Below are 20,313 nucleotides of genomic sequence, written 5' to 3' on the forward strand. Positions count from 1 at the left end.
AGAAAAATTATAAAACTGACGTGGCAAAATAATTTATCGTGTCTTTTTTTTGGATGGGTCCCTGGGGGCGCTGATAAAATTTTATCATGCCACGTGGCTAAAATTGGGTTTTCGGACTCCGGAGTGAGAAAGCGGAACATAGAAGTCAGAAGAAGGTGCAAGAAATTTAAGTTCGAAAGCTCTACTACAGTCCAGCCCTGTAACCGCCATGACCGAAAACTCAAAGCTGATTGTTATGGCTTTCGTTGTATCGATTCAACAAATGAATCCAGTCTTTCTTTCTGCAATTCAAACGTAAAACCCTAAAATACCGTAAATCTTGTTCATTCAGGACAAATCCCTCGAATTTGAGAGGATTGCTACCTGCTACTGCTACTAATTCTCACTTCTGATCTAGGCATCCACACATGTCTGTAACTGCCTTTTCCATCCTTCGCAATCGCACGGTTCTTCCTAATTGCAGAAAAATCTTCAACCATGTCTCTTCTTGCACCTCCCGTTTCGGTTTCATGTCAATTGCAGCTCGACAAAACCCTAGCTACAGGAAACAACCACCGCACAAGTACCTCCTCAGAGCAAAGGATAACGTTAGGGAACTACCATCTCTCGCTCCCCTTCTCTCTCCAGAGAACCTACCTGTTCTCATGCCGAACCAGGCTATCGGAATGGTCGCCGCAGCACAGGCCAATTTCATGAGAGTCATAGTTGAGTCGGCTGGTTCGTCGACGACTCCTGAAAGCCCTGACAAACCCGAGGAATCAGTAGTTGGTGTTGAGTTGCTGTGCGTGGTTAGGGCTCTGTTGAAGAAGATCAAGAGGAGGGTTTTGGTTGGAGATAAGGTGTTGGTAGGGTCCATCGATTGGGTGGACCGCAGAGGGATGATCGAGAATGTTTTTCAGAGGAGTACGGTAATCCTCGATCCTCCCGTTGCCAATGTGGATCATTTGCTGGTGCTTTTCTCAATGGAGCAACCGAAGCTTGAGCCTTTCTCTCTCACCAGGTTCTTGGTTGAGGCTGAATCTGTCGGGGTTCCTCTTACGCTCGCTCTGAACAAGATTGATCTTGTCGATGAAGAGGTTCGAATGCTGGATTGCGTTCCTTGCTTTGGTTAATAATTGTTTCTCATTCGTTTGAGGAGTCGTTCTTGTTAATTTTTCTTTCTTTCGAATGCGTTGCTTTCTGCTTCTGTTAGTTTCAATTGATTATTATGAATTCACATGCACATAGTGCATACTACCAGGAGAAATATGAACTAAAAACTAGAACGTCTGTCACTGATCATTGCTTTATTACGCTTATTAGTTCCAAGATGATACTTAAAATCTCTGAACTGTGGCTACTTTGCTGACTAAATTTATATGTTGGAGGTGTTGGGTTGTAATAATAAGATGACTAAGCCACTGAGGTGTCACACAGTAATGGTGTTTCCACTAAACTACTCCTCCAATGGATGTTTGGCTTGGTTGGTTGTTAATATCTGGAACTGAAATCAACTAAGTTGACTCAAACAGTTGTAACGTTTCTACTAAATCCTACTCAAGTTACTCAAATTCTTGGTCTGATTTTCTTGGGAGACCTCATCTGGTCCACCTATACCATTCTGATTTTCATCAAACAAGAAAATACCATAGGATCTTAATTTTATTCTATACATTTCTTTGAGTTTCTTTTATTGATGCTGCAGGTACAGTTCGCATGGAAAGCAAGGCTGAGAGAATGGGGATATGAACCTCTCTTTTGTAGTGTAGAGTCCACAAGGGGCTTGGATTCCCTTGAATTCATCTTGAGAGAACAAACAACTGTCATTGTGGGTCCAAGTGGTGTTGGCAAATCCAGTCTGATTAATGCTTTGAGAAGCAACCAGCGATTTCCTTATGCTGCAGAAGCAGATAACTGGTTTGAAACTGTGAGTTTGTCATATCTGTTTGTGTAGGTCCCATCATCCTGTAGTCATCGTGAATTATAATATTCTTCTAATTCTTACACCATCTTATCAGATTGAAGGCAGCAAGTGGTGTGCAGATCAGCGAGTTGGTGAAGTTTCCGCAAAAAGTGGCAGGGGCAAGCATACCACTCGCCATGTTTCTTTGCTTCCTCTCTCTGGAGGAGGATATCTTGCCGATACTCCTGGGTTTAATCAGCCTAGTCTGCTGAAAGTAACAAAGAAATCGCTAGCACAAGCTTTCCCAGAGGTTGGTGCTGTGAATATGATAGGCTACCCATAGTTTATCCAATTTGAGTTCCTGATCAAAGGGTTTGTGATCTTTATGTGGTACCGTAATGCCCTCCTTTACGTCTCCAGATCAGAAGGCGGCTCGGTGCCAGTGAGCCTGAGAAATGTTCATTCAGTGATTGCCTACATCTTGGTGAGCGTGGTTGTGTGGTGAATGGGGACTGGGAAAGATATCCATACTATCTTCAACTGCTTGATGAGATCAAAATCAGAGAAGAATTCCAGTTGAGGACACTGGGAACAAAAAGGGAAGGTGACGTGAGGTATGTCCATTGTGAATGGAAGTGGTAAATTTAACTTTCGGTTACTTTTTTTTCTCCCCCCCCCCCCCGGTTTTATGTTTGCTGTTGGTTTGGACTGTGAGTTCTGCCAATTCTCGCTTTGATAGGTAGAAATTGCGTTAACCTTTTATGCTTATGTTTTTATGTGATTTGAGAATGTTGAAATGGATGAGTGGACTTGAAAGAGTAATATAAGAAATGGACACACTAGAGTTAAATTAGAGATTAGGGTTCAGGGTTAAAACTTCAAATTAGAAAAATAATTCTCGAACTAGAAACTATACCTAGGATCCTTGTCAAAATGGAAGTGTACTTGGTCCTCAATCTTCCATAATGGATACTGTTTTCTAATTAGATAAACTTGTTTGACAGATTAAAGTATCTCTGGACATAATTGTGTAGCTATTGTTTGAAAAGAAAGCCATTTCATCATGTTTTATCTTCTTTCTGATATTAAGATGACCTATTTTCTATTAGATATTGTCAAGACACTAAAGTTGAGGGTGTTGGGATAGGGGAGTTGTAGGGTATCAAAATAACCTTTTTTTTTTTGGGGGGTGGGACAAGAGCAGCCACTCTTATGTTGGCCTATGTGGAAAGTTGTTATATTTGTGGGGATTTGTTGGGGCTATGTTAGAGTCAAGAGGGAATAGGCAAGGGGGGGATTGAATTTGTGTTTTGTGTAGGGCAAACTCGCTTGGGGGGAGGGGACCCTCAGTTGGGGCATGTTGAATGGTGTTTTCAGGTCTAGGAGATTCTGTAATGGAGTTCTATTGCTGGGTTTGTAGTATTGGCCATTCTCATTTCTTTTTGAGATCTCGTTTGTGCCATTTGAATGCAGTGTATGTGCGTGTGTGAACCAGAGGTGAATCAACCATAGGATAGGGTCTCATTGTAGGGAATTCCACCAGTTATTTCTTTTGATAATGGGGATTCTACCAGTTGTTCCTAACAGATACATAATGAATCAGTCTCTGCTAATAGAAAGAAAATAAACAACAGATATATAATCTAAGTTATGTTAGGACAGTCTACAGCTGCAATAAAACTGAAGGAACTTGATCAGACCAATCTTATTCACAAGAATTAGAAAATCTTGGTTGCATTGTGCACAATCCTTACCATTCTCCTGAATACACTGCTATTCGATTCCTGTAATCCCTTAGAAAATCAAACTCATAATCCAAATCATGAATTCCTTCAATTTATGCATTTATTCAATAATATGGCATTTACATCTGAGAAAAACCTGTAGCAACCCCAGACCATGGTTCTTGTCATATGCAAGTCATTTAAGCTGTCCAACTTGGAGAATAGCGCAAGCCTTGATCATTCTGTTCCACTGTTTGAAAATTTTCCTATTGCCTGAAAGATTGTCCATCATTGGTGCTCAAAAGAAATTATAGAGTTTGCACCGACTCAATTCAGCATTACTGTAAGTAGCTGAAATCAGAAATTATGAAATTGTTTCCATTTTCCAGGTACAAGGTGGGCGACATGGGCATCCAACAAGCAGAGCCTAGGCTGGAAATGAAGAAGCACAGGAGACAATCTCGGAAGCGGATCAACCAGTCCATACTTGAGGAACTGGATGATATAGATGAGGATGATGACGACAACTTGGTAAATGTTAGGGATGGTACTGTTCTAGGAGCCACTGGACATGAAAACAGTTAGGAAGCCCTCTGTAGCATCTATGATCAATCTCACATTGTATATAGGGATTTTCCAGGATTCTTCTCCTCTCTCCTTGCAAGAAAATAGTGACGCCCTTCATGTTGATACAGGTTGGTAATGTCCAAAAAGTGAGCTGTTCATGATTTTACATCGAAATCTAGTTTAATGGCAAATTGTCATTTTCATCGGCCATGTGTCTTCTTCTCATTGGTTTGTTGGACCTACCAAAGAACCAACTGTAACTCAGCCAATGGAGGGTTAGTGGAGTGGTTGAGAACCTCACCTCTCAGTGGAGAAGTTGTGGGTTCAACCTTTGCGGCAGCATTTGTGATATCCCCATCCCCAATTTTCATATATGTAAAGCACCTTTGTTATAACAAAAAAACTGTAACTCGCCAATATGAGTCTGGTTCAGTTATGCAAGTAATGGCCGAGTTGACTCGGGATCATCGTCATTCTCGTTTTTGCCGATCCTAACTAACCCGTCTCACCTTAGGATGACGTAGAAACCTAGCTCATGTGAGATCACCCTAAATCCTTGACCGTGAAGGAAATAACACCTAGTAAACGGAGTTTAGATCAACTTTCCTTACATTTCTCACCCACAAAATCGAGTGGGGTTCACAAGTTTTTTAGTTTTTTATTTTTTATTTTTTTTTTTTTTATTTTTTTTTTTTTTAAGAGAGGCCGGACCTACAATAGTATCGTGTGGCCCTCTTTGTATTTTGTGGTCAAGAAGTGCTCCCCCGTTAGAGTCGCGAACTCAGAAGTAAATGATATTATCTTTTTCTCCAATTATGGAAAATATATTTTTAATTTTCTTATATTTAGCTTGGATTTTTTTCTCTTTTGGATAAGAGAATCTCTATCTGAAGTGGACCCAAAATTAAAATAATTATGATAATAATAATAAAAGCTTAAGAAAAAAATGTATTAATAATGATATGAAATAAAGAAGAAAACGGTGTATAAAAACTAAGAAATATGATACATAATAGAGAAGAAAATAGTATAACAATGCATAACATGTAGCCAATAAAAAATGCCATGAAAGAAGTATACCATGAATCCAATATAAAAATGTCATGAAAGAAGTATACCAAAGCAATCACATAAACATTAAATAAACATATCAAAATATCACCAATATTTGAAAATATTAATTATTTGTGAAAGATCATGAATCTGTTGATTGTTGTTTAATGTCAAAAATCTTCTGGTCTTAAAATAATAACCAAACATACCAAAATATCATCCATTTTTAAGAAGATTCTGCCTTTCTGTATGAATGTGAGCAATTTATTTATTAAATACCCAAGACTTTAAAAAAATCTTAGTTTTCATTGCACTTTCTTATGTTCAATGAATATTCTAATTTTTGGGTACATTGAATATTTTAATTTATTACCATTTAGAATAAGAAAATTCATAGACAAATGTATTACCTTCATTCCCCAATCTTATAAGAAAATATTTCAATAGTTGTAGATAAGTTTAAAAGAAAGTTCAACTCTTAAATGATAATATCTTGTTAATACGAATCTCCCGACAATATGATGTTATTAACAATATGATGTTATTAAAGATTCTAACCTAATGATAATAATCAAAGTCAACACTTCAAATGTCATGAGGCATGAGTTCCAAAAGTATCTTTTACCATTATTATTAGGAAAAGTCATTATACTATAACTCATAAATTTTTAATTAATCACAAAAAAGTGTTTAGCACCTAATTTAAGGTGAAAAGAAAACTCTTTACATCTATTAACGTCGTTTAATTTAAATAAAAAAATGCTGACACCTGCAACAATATTTTGTCCTTCAGGGTCAAAAGAAAAAATAACTTTGTATAAAATAGGTTATAGAGTACTTTGTTCAATAATATTCAATAATTTGAAGACTTTAGAATTTAGATTGTCTTTATGTCGAGTCCTGTCTTTTTGTGATTTTTTGTTTCTTAATGAATAATAATATTTCTTGTCAAGATTAAATTTTCAAAAGTGATATTCATGTATTTGTTTGATGTTTTAGCATGTTTCATTTCTCTCTTTGTGTACAAAAAATTCATGCTTGGCCCTCAAAAATAGAAAAGAAAATTAACATGTGGTAGATATTTTTCATTTGTTAATAAGGGCTTGTTTGGTTGATGAATCTTTGAAATCTTTGGAATTCATAAATACGATATTTATACCCGATTGGTTGTGAAAATTTATAGATTCATGAAATCTAGAGACTCATAGGCAATGGTGAATCTAGAGATTTCATTATTACTATAAAAATGCTAAACATTTGTACATTTCACAAAAATCACTGATGAAACCACTGATTTCATTTCACATATTTAGTTAACCAAACAATTAATTTTATAAATTGTGACTTCTATAAATTTGGAATCTCTAAATATTTGAAATCTCCAGGAACTTCTATTTTTACCCTTTTAAAAAAAATCAGAAAATTTATTTAAAAGATAAACTTCTAAGAACATAAAATCCAGAATTCTTATTGACGTCTTGCCTGTAATATCCATGACGTGTAGATTTCCTGACACTGTTGGTGAGTACTTGGCCTTTAAATCTATTCGTTTCCTTCCACTTTGAATCAAGATTTCCTTATCGAACTGTAAGGTAACTGAAGCTCCAAAGACATTCTTGATTCCTTCAGGTACTTTTGGCTTTTAGCTTCAGTTGTTGTCTTTTCACTTAGTAATGGTTGTTAACATGTTCTTGCTGCAGTTATATTGTTTGTTTGTTTGCGCTTTTGAAATACTTTTGATGGTTTATCTTTTCCGCAGTTAGTTTTTATTCTCTTCCTGGTTTGGTTGTGTCCTAGTTTTAGTCTGCCTCACAAATCTCTTAATTCATCATTTATTATTGTTAAATTAAAGTGGATCTGAATTTTGTTTCTTCCTTGATATAGTTCCGCTACCAGGTGTTGTCAGCGAGATTTTTATTTTTCTTAGAATTTCACTATCATGGTTCACAATTCTCACCTTTTCTCCTCCTCCCTCTACCTCTCTTTCGGTCTTCGAGGGTTCTTCCAGTATCTCTCTAGTTATGGTATCATCAAAATGTTAAAACTATCAATCAATTAGAGACCTTACAAAGTACCTTGATAAAGCAATAGTGTATTTATTCTTCGTTAAATATTTTCTCCTGCTAAAGGTTAGTCTGTTGCGGTTTTCAATTTAATAATATGATTGATATGAATTGTGTATGATTTTAGAATCATCTCTTTACAGAGATATCTTCTCATTTTTCTCCCCTGAAACTTTAATTGGCTGAAGGATATGAATAGTGTCAAGGCTTTTGAGCTGCAGCTCCATGGAGAGGTTGGTGAAGGAGATGGCTAATATGATTAGATTTGTTTCAGGAGGTTGTAAATTTTGGTAAAATGGAAGTTACAGGGGACTAAACATTCTAAAGTTTTGTAGAATTGAGTGATGCTGTTTGCTTGCTGTTCCTTTCGTGTCTTATATGTTACTAATTTCTTGGTGGTGTTCTTTATTTTGTAGATATTTGGGCAGTGTGGAGAGCATTGTGCAGTTCATTCAACATAATCGGTCTTAGTTTCAGCAGATCCACAAGCAAGAGGTGCCCTGGCATGGAACATGAAATAGGGGAAAAGCCCACAAAATCCTTGTCATTTATGATTCAGATTCTCTACTCTCTGATATATTTCATGCATTGGCCTCTTAAAATCCCCATACGTGATGCTAACCATGAATTTCTTTAATCATATTTCTGCTGATCAGTGATAACGGACCCCTGTTCTTATACTGTTTTTCAATTAATCCAACTGCTCAATCTAGAGAATTCCTAGTTTTGTGAACAGCAAGAGGCCATTCACAGATTTGGAGGTGTGTTTTTCCACCACAGTCCAAGAAGGTATGCCAGGTCGTTCAAAAATAGATCGTCAATTCACTTTTCAAGCACCTAAAGAGGTTTACAGCCCTATCTTACCTGGCCTCCCTGATGATGTGGCAAAGTACTGCCTTGCTTTTGTTCCCCCTACTAATTTTCCAGCAGTGAGTGCTGTGTGCAAGCAGTGGAGATCATTTATCCTAAGCAGGGAATTTGGTACTTTGAGGAAACAGGCTGGGAGGGTTCAGGAATGGCTTTATGTCTTAACTGGTGATGCAGATGGAAAGGGGAGCCACTGGGAGGTGCTGAGTTGCTTTGGAAATGAACAATACCATCTTCCTCCTATGCCTGGTCCAGCAAAAGCTGGTTTTGGAGTGGTTGTCATTGGTGGAAAGCTTCTCATTATGGCTGGCTATTTGGTTTTCGAAGGGACTGGAGTTGTCTCTGCAGATGTTTACCAATATGATTCTCGTTTCAACAGGTATGCTGCTTCCATCTCTTTGCATTTTCTATATACGTTTGTGAAACCACTTTCTATTGAACTTGATGTTTTATGAATTAAATAGGGGACATGGTTGAACAGGTTTCATGCTTTGAGGTTGGTTTAAGGTTTAGTGAGTTGAGCTGTTGACTTGTGTTGCATTTTGTAACAAGTACTCTGTTGATGAAGAATTTAGACAGAAACTTGTTTTGATGAATTGGATCTAACCTGTTATTTGCAACTGATGACGCATATACAATCAAAGTTCACAGTTTTTGGAGAGGGAAAATATAAATATGCAACCTGTCACAAGGACATATGGGATTTTGTACAATACTACAACAACAACAACAACAAGAAGCCTTGTCCCAACTAAATGGAAATTCCTCTCCTCCATTTTTATTAGTTGATTTGATTATTCGCTAATTAAATTTATATGATTTCATTACCACGTGATTTAATTAATTAATAACTTTTTTGATGTACATAAGCACATAGTATTTAAAATAATAACTAGAACATGCCTTGACTAGGCCTAAATTGATCAGTTAAACCATTATTCCCCAACCTCCCCCACCCCTCACCAAACAAAAAGAAGAAGAAGAAGAAGAAGAAGAGAAGAAAGGGTTGCCCTGTTAAAAGGGGTTTGGTGGAGAAAGCTCAATTAGCCTTTACTCAGTTGATCAGGGCATTCATTTAGATTCAAGAAGCAGAAGATTCACTGTTTCTTTTGTTTGTTTTCTGCATGATATCTGTTAGCTAAACTCATACTGTTGATATATGACATTCTCCCCTAATAGAATGGTGCTAGTGATAAAAAACATTGTTCTTGCCAAATGTAGACGGATAACATTGTTTTCTGATTTATACTATTCCTGTTTCCTTGTGCTAGGATCCAGAGGCTTATGACTGATGAGTCCTTTATATGGAGAATAGTCCGTATGCTTGATTGTTTTGTTTTTATATCATGACTGGAAAATCTTTCTTTTGGAGGATATACATTACAAATGTTCTCTTGCTGTGTCTTCTTTTTTGGGGTTCAAATGTTCTCTTGCTGTGCCATTCTACAGAATCTAGTACTTTTATAGATTGTGTAGCAAGCCCCCGGCCAAGGGTCCAAACAAGTGATTCAATCATTCATCCACCAAAAATAATCTTTTGTGTTTTACCTTTTTCCTTTTTGGAGGGAAGGGGGGTGGGGTCAAGCTTAGTTTCTGGTGACAACCCACTTCACTGTAGTAATTCATGGGAAGAGCAGACAGCCAGCTAGAGAGAGATTTTGTCACTTAAATTGGCCATAACACCAACCCATTCTTGGTGGAGAGCCTTGAATAGGATAATAGCAGAACTTCAGCATGCGTTGTAAGAGAGTTGTCTAACTGAGCTTATCATGATTCTATATGCTGGTAGGCTCTGTTTGGTTGCAGCAGAAACAGAAAGGAAAGACATCATTTCCTCATTTGGTGTAATTGACTCCAAAACAGACCAGATTTAGTTATAAAGTTTCACTTTGCAATCAAGTCCTTCGATATAAAAGGTAAAAAATTATTTTCCATTGATAAGTAAAATTTTGTAAGAGCTCTAGCCGTTTGGGTAAGTCACACAATCATGATTACAGAACTCCCCTTCTACAGGAGTAATTTCACTCCCCTTTACTTGAAACCAAAAGGAGCCACAGGAGAAAAAGTGTGGAATGATATGCAGTTTGCACCATAGATTTTTTCTCCCTAATTTTAATATTGAAAGAAGGAAAAAGATTCAGTGACTTATGTTTCTATCAGCTTCCCAAGGTGTTGTAATTGTTTCTCCCCAAATACAGGTGGAGTACATTGGCAGAGATGAATGTGGCTCGCTATGACTTTGCTTATGCTGAAGTTGATGGCAAGGTGTATGCGGTAGGGGGCTATGGGGCTGATGGAGAGTCCTCTCAAGTGTTGAGGTGTATGATCCTGACAAAAACAAGTGGACCCTAATAGAGAGTCTTCGTTGTCCTAGGTGGGGTTGTTTTGCCTGTGGCTTGGAGGGCAAGCTCTATGTCATGAGTGGTCGGTCAAGCTTTGCTATTGGCAACTCAAGAGTTGTGGATGTTTACGATCCTCATCTCCACACTTGGTCCGAGAAGAGAAATGGATGTGCCATGGTCACAGCACATTCTGTATTAGGCAAGAGACTTTTCTGCATGGAGTGGAAGAACCAGCGTAAGCTAGCCATATTCAACCCTGTTGACAATTCATGGAAGATGGTCCATGTTCCATTGACAGGAAGCTCAAGTATCGAGTTTCGGTTTGGGATACTAGATGGGAAGCTCCTACTGTTCTCCTTAGAGGAGGAGGAAGGTTACCAAACACTGCTGTATGATCCAGAAGCAGCATCATCAGGCTCTGAATGGCAGACCTCTGCAATAAAGCCAACTGGTATATGCCTGTTCACTGTTACAATCAAGGCATGAAGATTTTCTGCATTTACACTGTCCTTGCTATCTTCAAAGCCCATCGAGTAGTTTGTGCAATGTCTTGGTTCTCTTCTCTTTACCAAGGCTCTCTCTTTGGTAAAAGTTCTATTTTTTGTATTCATGAACTGGTTATCACAAGTCATATATGAAAATTATGTAAAATGCAGTGTTTTGATATACTATATTATTAGAACTGAAAAATTTCAGTGCAATCCCATGAGTTACCCTAATCTTAATGTCAGCCTGTAGTTACCAAATTTATCAGTCAAATCCCTATTATTAACACCTTCTTTAGTCTTAGTTTATTTTTATTTATCCATTTTCAATACTATCCTCACATTCTAAGTTTAAAAATACTATATATGAACCACATCACCCACACTTTGTGAGAATTTATGATTAGGAGATGAATAAGTTAATGGTGGGAGATGAAGAAATGAGTCAGAGTGGAAAATTTTTCGGTTAAGGTTATTCTTGTCTTTTTGAAATAATTAACTGGCATACAAGCATTAAACTACTTTACTTCAAAAAACAAAAAACATTTAACTGTGATTTCTTAATGGCAGGGGTGTCTTTTATATATTTTTACCCGGGTTTGATTGATAAATTAGATAACTCAAAAGGTGGCATTAATTTTTGGATGCATCTTTGGGGGTACCACATAAAATTTCACTATTAGAAAACCGTTATATTGCAATTTCTTTTTTCCTTTTTTTTTTTTCTGTAAAGCCGTTGTAGCACATCATGTACAAACCGGTTCCTTTACCGAAAGAAACAAAAAGCTCTCCATCCTTGATCCTATACAAGTTTTTTTGAGACAGAGTAACCTCAATCTATGGATGGGCTTGTGTTCAAGGCATTTGGTCAAGCCCAAGCCCATCCCCATTTATATTTTAACCGCTGAACAGGTGAGACCTTAGAAGTTGGTGGACAAGGTGACTTTAATTCAAATGCACCAATGAGTTTGACTTCAGTGCCGCACAATTAATCGATCTCGACCGTCTATTTCTTAAAGTGTAAAAACACACTAACTAGATAAAGAAGTTATTTATATTAAAAAATATATATATATAATATAATAATTGTATTTATAATAAAAACAATTAAAACAATTGTTTAAGTATAGGTCCCTTTAGTATACCATAAACTAATGTTGGTTCCCTTTAATATAATATATTACATGTGGATCCCAAGTAGATTAACACCGTTAGCCACAGTTAAGTATATTCAAATTTTAAACGTGAGGAGCAAAATATCCCTCAGGTTATTTAATACATTGTGTTAAAAGGAAAAGAAAAAAAAAATATACAACGCAATATATTAAATAACTTGAGGGGCATTTTGTTCATTCATATTTGAAATTTGATTATTTAATACATTGTGTTAAAAGGAAAATATTTTTATATATATATATATATATATATATATATATATATATATATATATATATATATATATATATATATATATATATATATATATATTTTTTATATATATATAACGCAACATATTAAATAACTTGAGGGGCATTTTGGTCATTCATATTTGAAATTTGATTATTTAATACATTGTGTTAAAAGGAAAAAATATATAACGCAACATATTAAATAACTTGAGGGGCATTTTGGTCATTCATATTTGAAATTTGAATATAACGCTAACTATGCTAGTCTGGTTAGAACCCATACATAATATCTTGCATTTAAGAGACCCAATAGTAATTTTTGTGGTCCCTTTTTAGTGGAGCACACGTAAAAAACTCAAAATATTATATAGAAAGAAATGAAAATCTGTTTCTTATCCGGAAACAGTAAAATGAAATAAAAACGTTCCTTTCACCAAAAGAAGAAAAAAATAGAAACGTTTCCAAAAATACTAAATATGGAGCGAGGGCCGTGAGTAGCCTTGTCTGTGAAGAAGATGTTGAGCACAATGGCGGCTAGGTTAATCTAGATACGAAGATGCTTTCGTTGAGTTAGCAGAAAGTAGTGATCTATAGTCATTCCAAGTTCGAAGTTGAAAGCTTCATCCCTAAGCTGATGTTCTCGAAGGTAATCTCTTCTCTTATCCTCGCCACCGTCCTTCCCTTTCATTTAGTTAACCCTAGAACTATAATTCATCTCTATTGGCGACCTTCAATCGATTTCTACGCATGTCCTTGCGTAGCTCGTTTGGCCATGGTGGCACAGCCGGTGCTTCTCCTCTTCGAAGGTCACTAGTTAATGTGGCAACCGATGTTATTCATCCCTTTTGGGATGATTCAGATGCTGAACAACGAAAGGAGATTGAACAATTTGGTGACCCTGAAGCTAGGGTTTATGAGGCTAAACCTCCGGTGGATTTCCAAAAACCGAACAATTCTAGTACTGACACCATTAGCGAACTTGCGGTGAAAGCTTTGAAATTTTGCCATGTCTCACCTGTTAGGGAACCAAAAGATGGTGCTAACCCTACGACTCCTCATCCAGCTGCTTATAACGGCTTGATGAAGTCTTTTAGTCGGGTTGGCAAGGTAGATGAGGTTCTTAGACTCTTTCATCAGATGAAACAAGGTCTATGTCCTCCGAACGTTCTCTGTTACAACACAGTTCTTAATTGCCTAGCTATTGGAAAACGCTTTCATGAGTTTCGCGAGGTCTGGGAGGAGATGTGCTCGTCTGGTGTAATTCCTAATGTATCAACTTACAACATTTTGGTCAAGGCGTATTCTTGTCATTCCCACCAGTTCAATTTAGCTTTTGCAGTCCTGGATATGATGTCCTCTAGGGGTTGTGATCCTGATGTGATAACTTATTCGACCTTGATTACTGGTCTTTCTAGGGCAGGAAGGGTTGAAGATATAAAAACTGTGATATCCATGATGCAAGTTAGGAATTGTGATCCAAATTTCTATACATCTGTTCCTATTTTGAAATTTCACTGTGATAGGGGAGATCTCAAAACTGCAGAAACAGTGATTGAAATGATGCAGGCTAGCAGCAATTGTCTTCAGAATTCTCTAGTCAACAACGTCTGGGTTGATGCACTTTGCAAAAGTGGGCGTTTTGATGAGGCTGAGTTGATGTTTAAGGAAGGCACATCACAGGGTTGGAAACCTAGTGCTATCAGTTATAACGCCTACATAAATGCACTTTGTAAAGCAGGCAAGGCTGACGGAGCTTACAGGGCATTCGAACTTATGATGGGCAATGGACTATATCCCACTGCTGTGACTGTGAACATACTAATTTATTCTCTCTGCCTTGCTTCAAAGGTTTTTGAATCGAAGAAAGTTTTGGACCTTGGTTTTCACTTGGGTCAGGAAGTCAGTGTGGTAGGTTACAACATTGTGATGAATACATTATGTAAGATAGGTCTGTGGCAGAGAGTTATGATGCTATTACTTGACATGTTGAAGAAGGGACTTTGTCCAAATACTAGGACATATAATATTGTGGTTCATAGCCTTTGTGAAGCTAAAAAGCTTATGAAAGCTGAATATTTGGTGAATTGCAAAGTATTTGCTGCTGATGCTGTGACTTATAACACATTATTGAATGGGTATTGGAAGATGGGAAATATATCTAAAGTAAATAAATTGTATCATAGAATGATAGTCATCGAAAAGATTGATCTCGATATTTTCACATACACACTTCTGATTGGGATTTTATGTAAAATTGGAAAAATTAAGGAGGCTATTGATATCTTTGGGGAGGCTGAAACCAGGGGTTTCTTGCTAGATCTTGTTGCATATTCCGCTTTAATTGATGGGTGTCTAAAGAATAATTTGCTTGATGAGGGGCTGCAGCTGCTGGTTAGAATGCTAGAGCAGGGACTAGTTCCTAATGTTACTACCCAGGAGTCATTTGTTAGGGCATGCTGTAAGGAAAATCCATCACATGCTTGGATATCTGTTAAGGATCTACTTGGGAGGGGTAATATGCACCATTGTTGTCAAGGCGACGAGGCGTGGCGATAGTGGACAACGAAAACCAGGCGACAAAGCAACACCACGTTGCCTTGACCCAAAAATGGGCCGCCACCTTGGCGGATGCTTTGAGAACCATGATGTGCACCACAATTATTGAAGACCTGGAGAGAAGGCTCCTTGATTCCTAGCATCAGCACATGATTGTGAAGCATATGCTGGTAAAGCAACGTATCCATATTACTGTTTGCGATTTATGCTTTGTTATCCACTCTTTTCTGGATAAGCAACTGATGAAGGAGATGACCAGAACAGGGTATCTATTGGACGCATTAGCGGAGGGGATAGGTAATTTAATCCATCACTTTCTTGTAACATAGGATGGTATGTCTTGTCTTGCCTTGCCTTTTAATTTAAAAACTCAGTACTTAGGCCTTCTTTTTTAATTTGTGGCAGACAATTTTTCACAGTGCTTGGTTGATATCACTTTGTAGCAGAGTTCATATGAACTCATCTGACAGACAGTAGGTATTGTAGTTGAAATTCTTAATGTGCTTGGGATTTGAATTGCACCTTGTCTTGTTCTTGTTAGTGTAATTTTTTGTGTGTGAGGCCCTGCCCCATGTTTGCTTCTTACCAATAATGCGATGTTTTTTCATATTCAGCTTGGTTGGAGCTGGAGCCATTTCATAGGTTCCTACTTTCTCTGTCTTCCAGCTGCCTCTGCATGCAATTTGGTAAATATATATTTTTTGGATAAATATTAGTGTTGCAAGAATGAAATAATCATATTCATTTCTATGATAGTACAGTGAGTGTAATTTTTTGGGTGGCCCTGCCCCATGTTTGCTTCTTACCAATAATGCCATTTTTATTTTATTTTTTATGCAGCTTGGTTTGGAGCTGGAGCCATTTTGTAGTTGCCTACTTTGGCTGTTTTCCAATATCCTGCATATGGTTTGGTAAATATTAGTGTTGCAAGAACGAAATAATCATATTCTTTTGGATGATAGTTCATAGACTTGGTGAATAAAGTTCAAAGTTCCAGATAGTTGAATGTTACTTCTAAAACCAAACCTGGTGATCGAACTATTGATCCCTAATTTTAAGTTACAAAATGTTCGTCATGGTTAACCTGAGAACATGCATTGGATCCCTAATATATTAAATCAAACAGTATGTCACACTGTGTGGGATGATCGTGGTAGATCTTGAAGTAGGGTATTTGTAGGTAATAAATCTGCAACCAAGAATAGGAGCAAGGTAATCAATTCACACTGACATCTTTTATGGACTAGTGTTTAGATCAAATTTGACACTTAGTGCACTGGTGCGAAAACAAACATAAACCGAAGTAGGGTACCTTAATTTACTAAGGAAGTCAAAATTCAGAAATTAGGATTTGTAATGGTCAATCAATACAACAGGATATGACATAAGCAGTAGCTTAGAACTCAGAATATGGTTAACATGGGAAAGTTAAAAAGAAAAAAAAAGAAAAGTAGCTATACTGGAGAGTAGGGGCCGAACGTTATAAACACAATTTTCTCAAAGATCAAATGGTCAATACGCATCGAGTTCACTTTTAGGATATGAAATATGGTCAAAATCTTTGAGGTATCTAATGGCTGGATAGCTTAGTCTTATAAAACATGTAAATTGTATATTCTACTTTGAACAGGAATTTGTGGAAAATTTCTTTGTCTCAACTTAATAATGGCAGGAATTTAGAAGGTAGATTCAATAATTATAGGAACAGTAGCACTAGGACAGAAGTAATAGAGAAACCCACCCGGGCTTCACACCACAAGGACTTCTATTGGATCAAACACCAATGTACCTCGTTCACACACTTAAGGGTTTTCTTGATCTAACTTGAAATTTCTTCACAGGATGGGATTTGAATATAAGAGTGGCAAAATCTTTTCCTTAGCCTATTTTTGGGTATACAATGTTTGCTCCCCCCCTTCCTTTTTCAACGTCACTGAGAATTCAAAAATAGATTCGACCACTAAAAAGAAAAAAGCACAAGTCAATCCTTAACTAATTAGGTAGTCAAAACTAGTGACTAGGAAACTAAATCGGTAAAAGAAACTGATGTGAAACAATGCTGGGCTTATAGAATCCTAATCCAATCTATTAAATCAATTAATAACAATTAAAAAAAAGAACAAACAACTCCTAACCAAGTAATCATGTAACATATATTATAGGCCCAATAAAGTTGCTGGTACAGAGAAAAACATTGAATTAAAGGTCCAACATATATAACCCAAATAAGCCTTGTTAGGTTATTTAATTGTATCAGATCAACTGCCTAAGCACAATTTTTTTACCCTAAACAGCCAAAGGTCTCTCCACACAGATATATGGTGCTGATCTTCTCAAGTAAAAATCACACAAACGTTTAATTTTGTGTTTGTAAATGAAGGGTTCTGCAAGTGATCTTCTAGTCAATTTTGAAAATTACTTTCTTTACTTTTTCCCCTCCTCACTAAAATGTTTTAGATAAATTCGAAAAGCTGATAGTTCCAGCTTCAAACATATTATGATGTGAGTAGATCTTTCTCATATTTTTGCCATGACCATTGTGAAATACTATAATTTATTTTAATCCACTGTTTCAGGCAATAGAAGTTGTAGATTGGGATCAACATACTAAAATGGTCGCAGAGCTTGATGGTAATATCATGTGTTGTGTATGTGACCAGAATGGGAATCGTGTCATCCAGAAGTGTATTGAGTGTGTACTCAGGATGCTATTCAGTTCATCATTTCTTCATTCTATGATGAAGTTGTTACACTTTTCACCCATCCTTAAGGATGTCATTTCATACAGGTTGAGGCTTTTATCAAAAAAAAAAAAAAAAAAATCTTAACTATTTATTCTCTATATTGCAACTTTAAGTTTTTTAATGGCACATGCCTTTCGTGTTACAGAGAGTACTGGAGCATTGCAGTGACCCAAAAACACAGCATATCATGATGGTTGAGATCTTGCAGTCTGTTTGCATGTTGACACAGGACCAATATGGAAATTATGTTGTTCAGGTCTGTTCTCTTTTCTGAAGTTCTCTAATTCACATGACTGCTTTGCATGACAGTTGCTGCTAATGCATGGAGCTGATGTGGTAGGCATATTCTGTGTTTAGTACGATACTGGATCTTCTTACCCATGAGTCCACCTTTCCTCATTTCCTCTTGGGTCTGCTTCTAGCTATACAATTTTGGAATAAGAAATGCTGCCTAACCATTTGTTTAACAGTGAGTTAGCTGTTGATGATTCTAAATGGTTATGTACCGAGTATTATCTGAAGTTGTGTCCATGAGAGTCCAGTTGTAATCTGGCAATGTGATTTCATTAGTAAAACATAGTTGAAGAGATTGAATTAGCCTACTCATTCTAATTGGTGACCAAGGCTTAAATTGTTTTTTGAATCCACAACCACAGTATTGTCATGAGATTGATTCCCATTACTTTAGACTCATGACCACTTTTCTTCATTTTTTTTTTTTTGGAGGGGGGGGGGGGCTAAAGATCAAGATTTTTGTTTTATTGTGAGTCATAAGGTCATTATTCATTGTATTTTGATCTTTGTTTCAACAACTAGATGGATGGTGTGTGATACTCCGTGCAGTAGCATCACGAGGAAGAACCAGGCTTGCTGTTTTATAATGATCCTGATATGGCTCCACTGTACCAGGTGCAGGCAGTTTTGGCCAGACCACCCAGGTCTCTGGTTCACCCAGTAGGGCCAGTTCCAGTCGCAGTCCCAGCCAAAGAAGAATCTGAACTAATTAATGCATGTTTGCAGAATTTGAGAATCACCATCTTTTTAGTAGAAGGTTTAAAAGTAATTAAACTTGTTGAGAAATCGACGTGTTTAAATTGTTTCAGCTAGTAGGTTGATTCATTGGTGGTTGTGCTAGTCCTTGTGAATGTAAGCTAGACCGTTCTTGGCTGTGAGAGTCCTTGAAAAATGGAACTCCAGTCTTTTGATGGTTTTATGAGTCCATTAAAACTTCAATTCATCAAATGGTCTCATGGCCTAGAAGAAAATCCTTATTGGAGTGTAGACCCCCCTTCCTACACTATGAGAGGAATTCAGGATCCCTGATGGGGGATGTGCTTCCCTTATACTTTTAACCACAAAATCAGATGGGATATGATTCATAGTGGTACCCTGTGGCCTGTTTATATTCGTTTCATGGTCAGGAAGCGTCTGGGGAGCACGGAGCACTTTGAGCTGTCAGGGTCGTGGACTCCTATGAAGGAGCTGTCTGCAAGCATTTTGAGGGAAGGTGAAAGGTTTTGATGAAATCTTGGGTTTTATTTAAACGGCTACGAAATGCTATGGAGCCTATTGAGATGCCTTGTCTTTGGTTGGTGTAGTGCTAACCCGGGCTTTCATGAGAACCCTTTGTCATATCCTTCTCCTTGCTCACCCCTCTTTCTCCTGCCTACTAAGAAAATCAATCGATGTAGTTGTCTTCTTACCTCCCTACTACTGTATTCAGGATTCTGGTTCTATTACCAGTACTGAACTGGGATCCCAGCAAGCAATGGAAGCGTGAATTGATTGCAATTCTTTTGGGGCAGTAAAAACTGAAATCCAATGTTGAGTGGCATTCGTCATGGTATAGCTAATCTCATTAACCCCTTACCTTTTCGTGGGGGTGTTTGCTCAGCCTCATGTGGTTTTGTTGGTCTATTTTGTTCAGTCGCCAGAAGATCTAAATTTGGATTTTTTTCAATTGACTGTTACAAGAACATTTGCTTAAATTGACAGCTCGGCTAATGAAAACCCCTGTGGCGTCATTACTTAGCATATCTTTGGACGCACCATATTCTTGGATGTACACGATCTGTTTCTCCATCAAAAGGTGCTTAGTTGGCAAATGACGTCTCACAGTCACGGGTATGTCATAGTTCCTCACCCCCATAATATGAAGTCCCTTAATATAAAGTTACCAGTTCAAAAGGAAAGGGTGTGGAAAATGTGGAAAATGTTCGATTGATGTGGGAACCTCCTCCAAGAGGTTTTGTGAAAGTAAATACAAATGCATCATGGATTGCAAGGACAAAGAAGAGTGGAGCAGGCATTGCTATTCACGACACCGAAGGAAAGCTCTGAGTGCTTCATCCTTACTTGGGAACTATAACTTTATTGAAGAAGGAGAAATTCTTGCTTTCAGAGCAGGATTATTGGAGGCGCTTGCATGTGGATACGAGTTAATTCTAATTGAGTCCGATTGCAAGCAGATAATTAGGTAGGTTTTTTCAGGTGAAATTTACCCCCCCAATGGTAGTAGAGCCTCTGATTCAATATATTAAGGGATAATTACTATTGCCCCCCTGTACTTTGATTTTATTACTAATGTATCCCCTGTATTTTGCAAAATTACTAATCCAACC

The 20,313-nt window shown here is 37.3% G+C and overlaps 3 protein-coding genes across 10 annotated transcripts; all 3 read left to right on the plus strand.

The window, feature by feature from the left end:
- The first annotated feature begins 129 nt into the window (after positions 1-129).
- EMB1688 (Minichromosome maintenance (MCM2/3/5) family protein) lies at positions 130-4,729 on the plus strand. The gene is made up of 5 exons (XM_089148010.1): positions 130-1,076; positions 1,685-1,906; positions 1,998-2,192; positions 2,303-2,496; positions 3,996-4,729. The coding sequence occupies exons 1-5, from the start codon at positions 408-410 to the stop codon at positions 4,189-4,191; spliced, it is 1,476 nt and encodes a 491-aa protein (XP_089004136.1). The 5' UTR covers positions 130-407; the 3' UTR covers positions 4,192-4,729.
- Positions 4,730-6,807: 2,078 nt separating this feature from the next.
- On the plus strand, positions 6,808-11,120 carry LOC149020011 (F-box/kelch-repeat protein At1g67480-like). Its single transcript, XM_089146859.1, is given in 4 exon segments — positions 6,808-6,855; positions 7,706-8,535; positions 10,355-10,455; positions 10,458-11,120. Coding segments are annotated over 3 exon segments (1,083 nt in total). The 5' UTR covers positions 6,808-6,855; positions 7,706-8,080; the 3' UTR covers positions 10,985-11,120.
- Positions 11,121-12,855: 1,735 nt separating this feature from the next.
- LOC149020012 (uncharacterized) lies at positions 12,856-20,037 on the plus strand. Of its 8 annotated transcripts, none has more exons than XM_089148013.1 (6): positions 12,856-15,245; positions 15,354-15,425; positions 15,563-15,634; positions 15,789-17,736; positions 17,838-17,948; positions 18,509-20,037. In XM_089148013.1, exon 1 carries the CDS (start codon positions 13,140-13,142, stop codon positions 14,946-14,948), a length of 1,809 nt encoding a protein of 602 aa, XP_089004139.1. In that variant the 5' UTR covers positions 12,856-13,139; the 3' UTR covers positions 14,949-15,245; positions 15,354-15,425; positions 15,563-15,634; positions 15,789-17,736; positions 17,838-17,948; positions 18,509-20,037. The 8 variants fall into 8 exon arrangements, with proteins under 8 accessions (XP_089004139.1, XP_089004140.1, XP_089004138.1 ...); XM_089148014.1 differs by having other exon boundaries at positions 18,602-20,036; XM_089148012.1 differs by lacking the exon at positions 18,509-20,037 and having other exon boundaries at positions 15,789-15,859; positions 17,525-17,736; positions 17,838-18,406.
- The last annotated feature ends 276 nt before the right edge of the window (positions 20,038-20,313 follow it).

The sequence above is a fragment of the Hakea prostrata genome, chromosome 3, assembly GCF_041222555.1.
Source record: "Hakea prostrata isolate BN-2017 chromosome 3, UWA_Hpros_2, whole genome shotgun sequence".
Lineage (NCBI taxonomy): Eukaryota > Viridiplantae > Streptophyta > Magnoliopsida > Proteales > Proteaceae > Hakea > Hakea prostrata.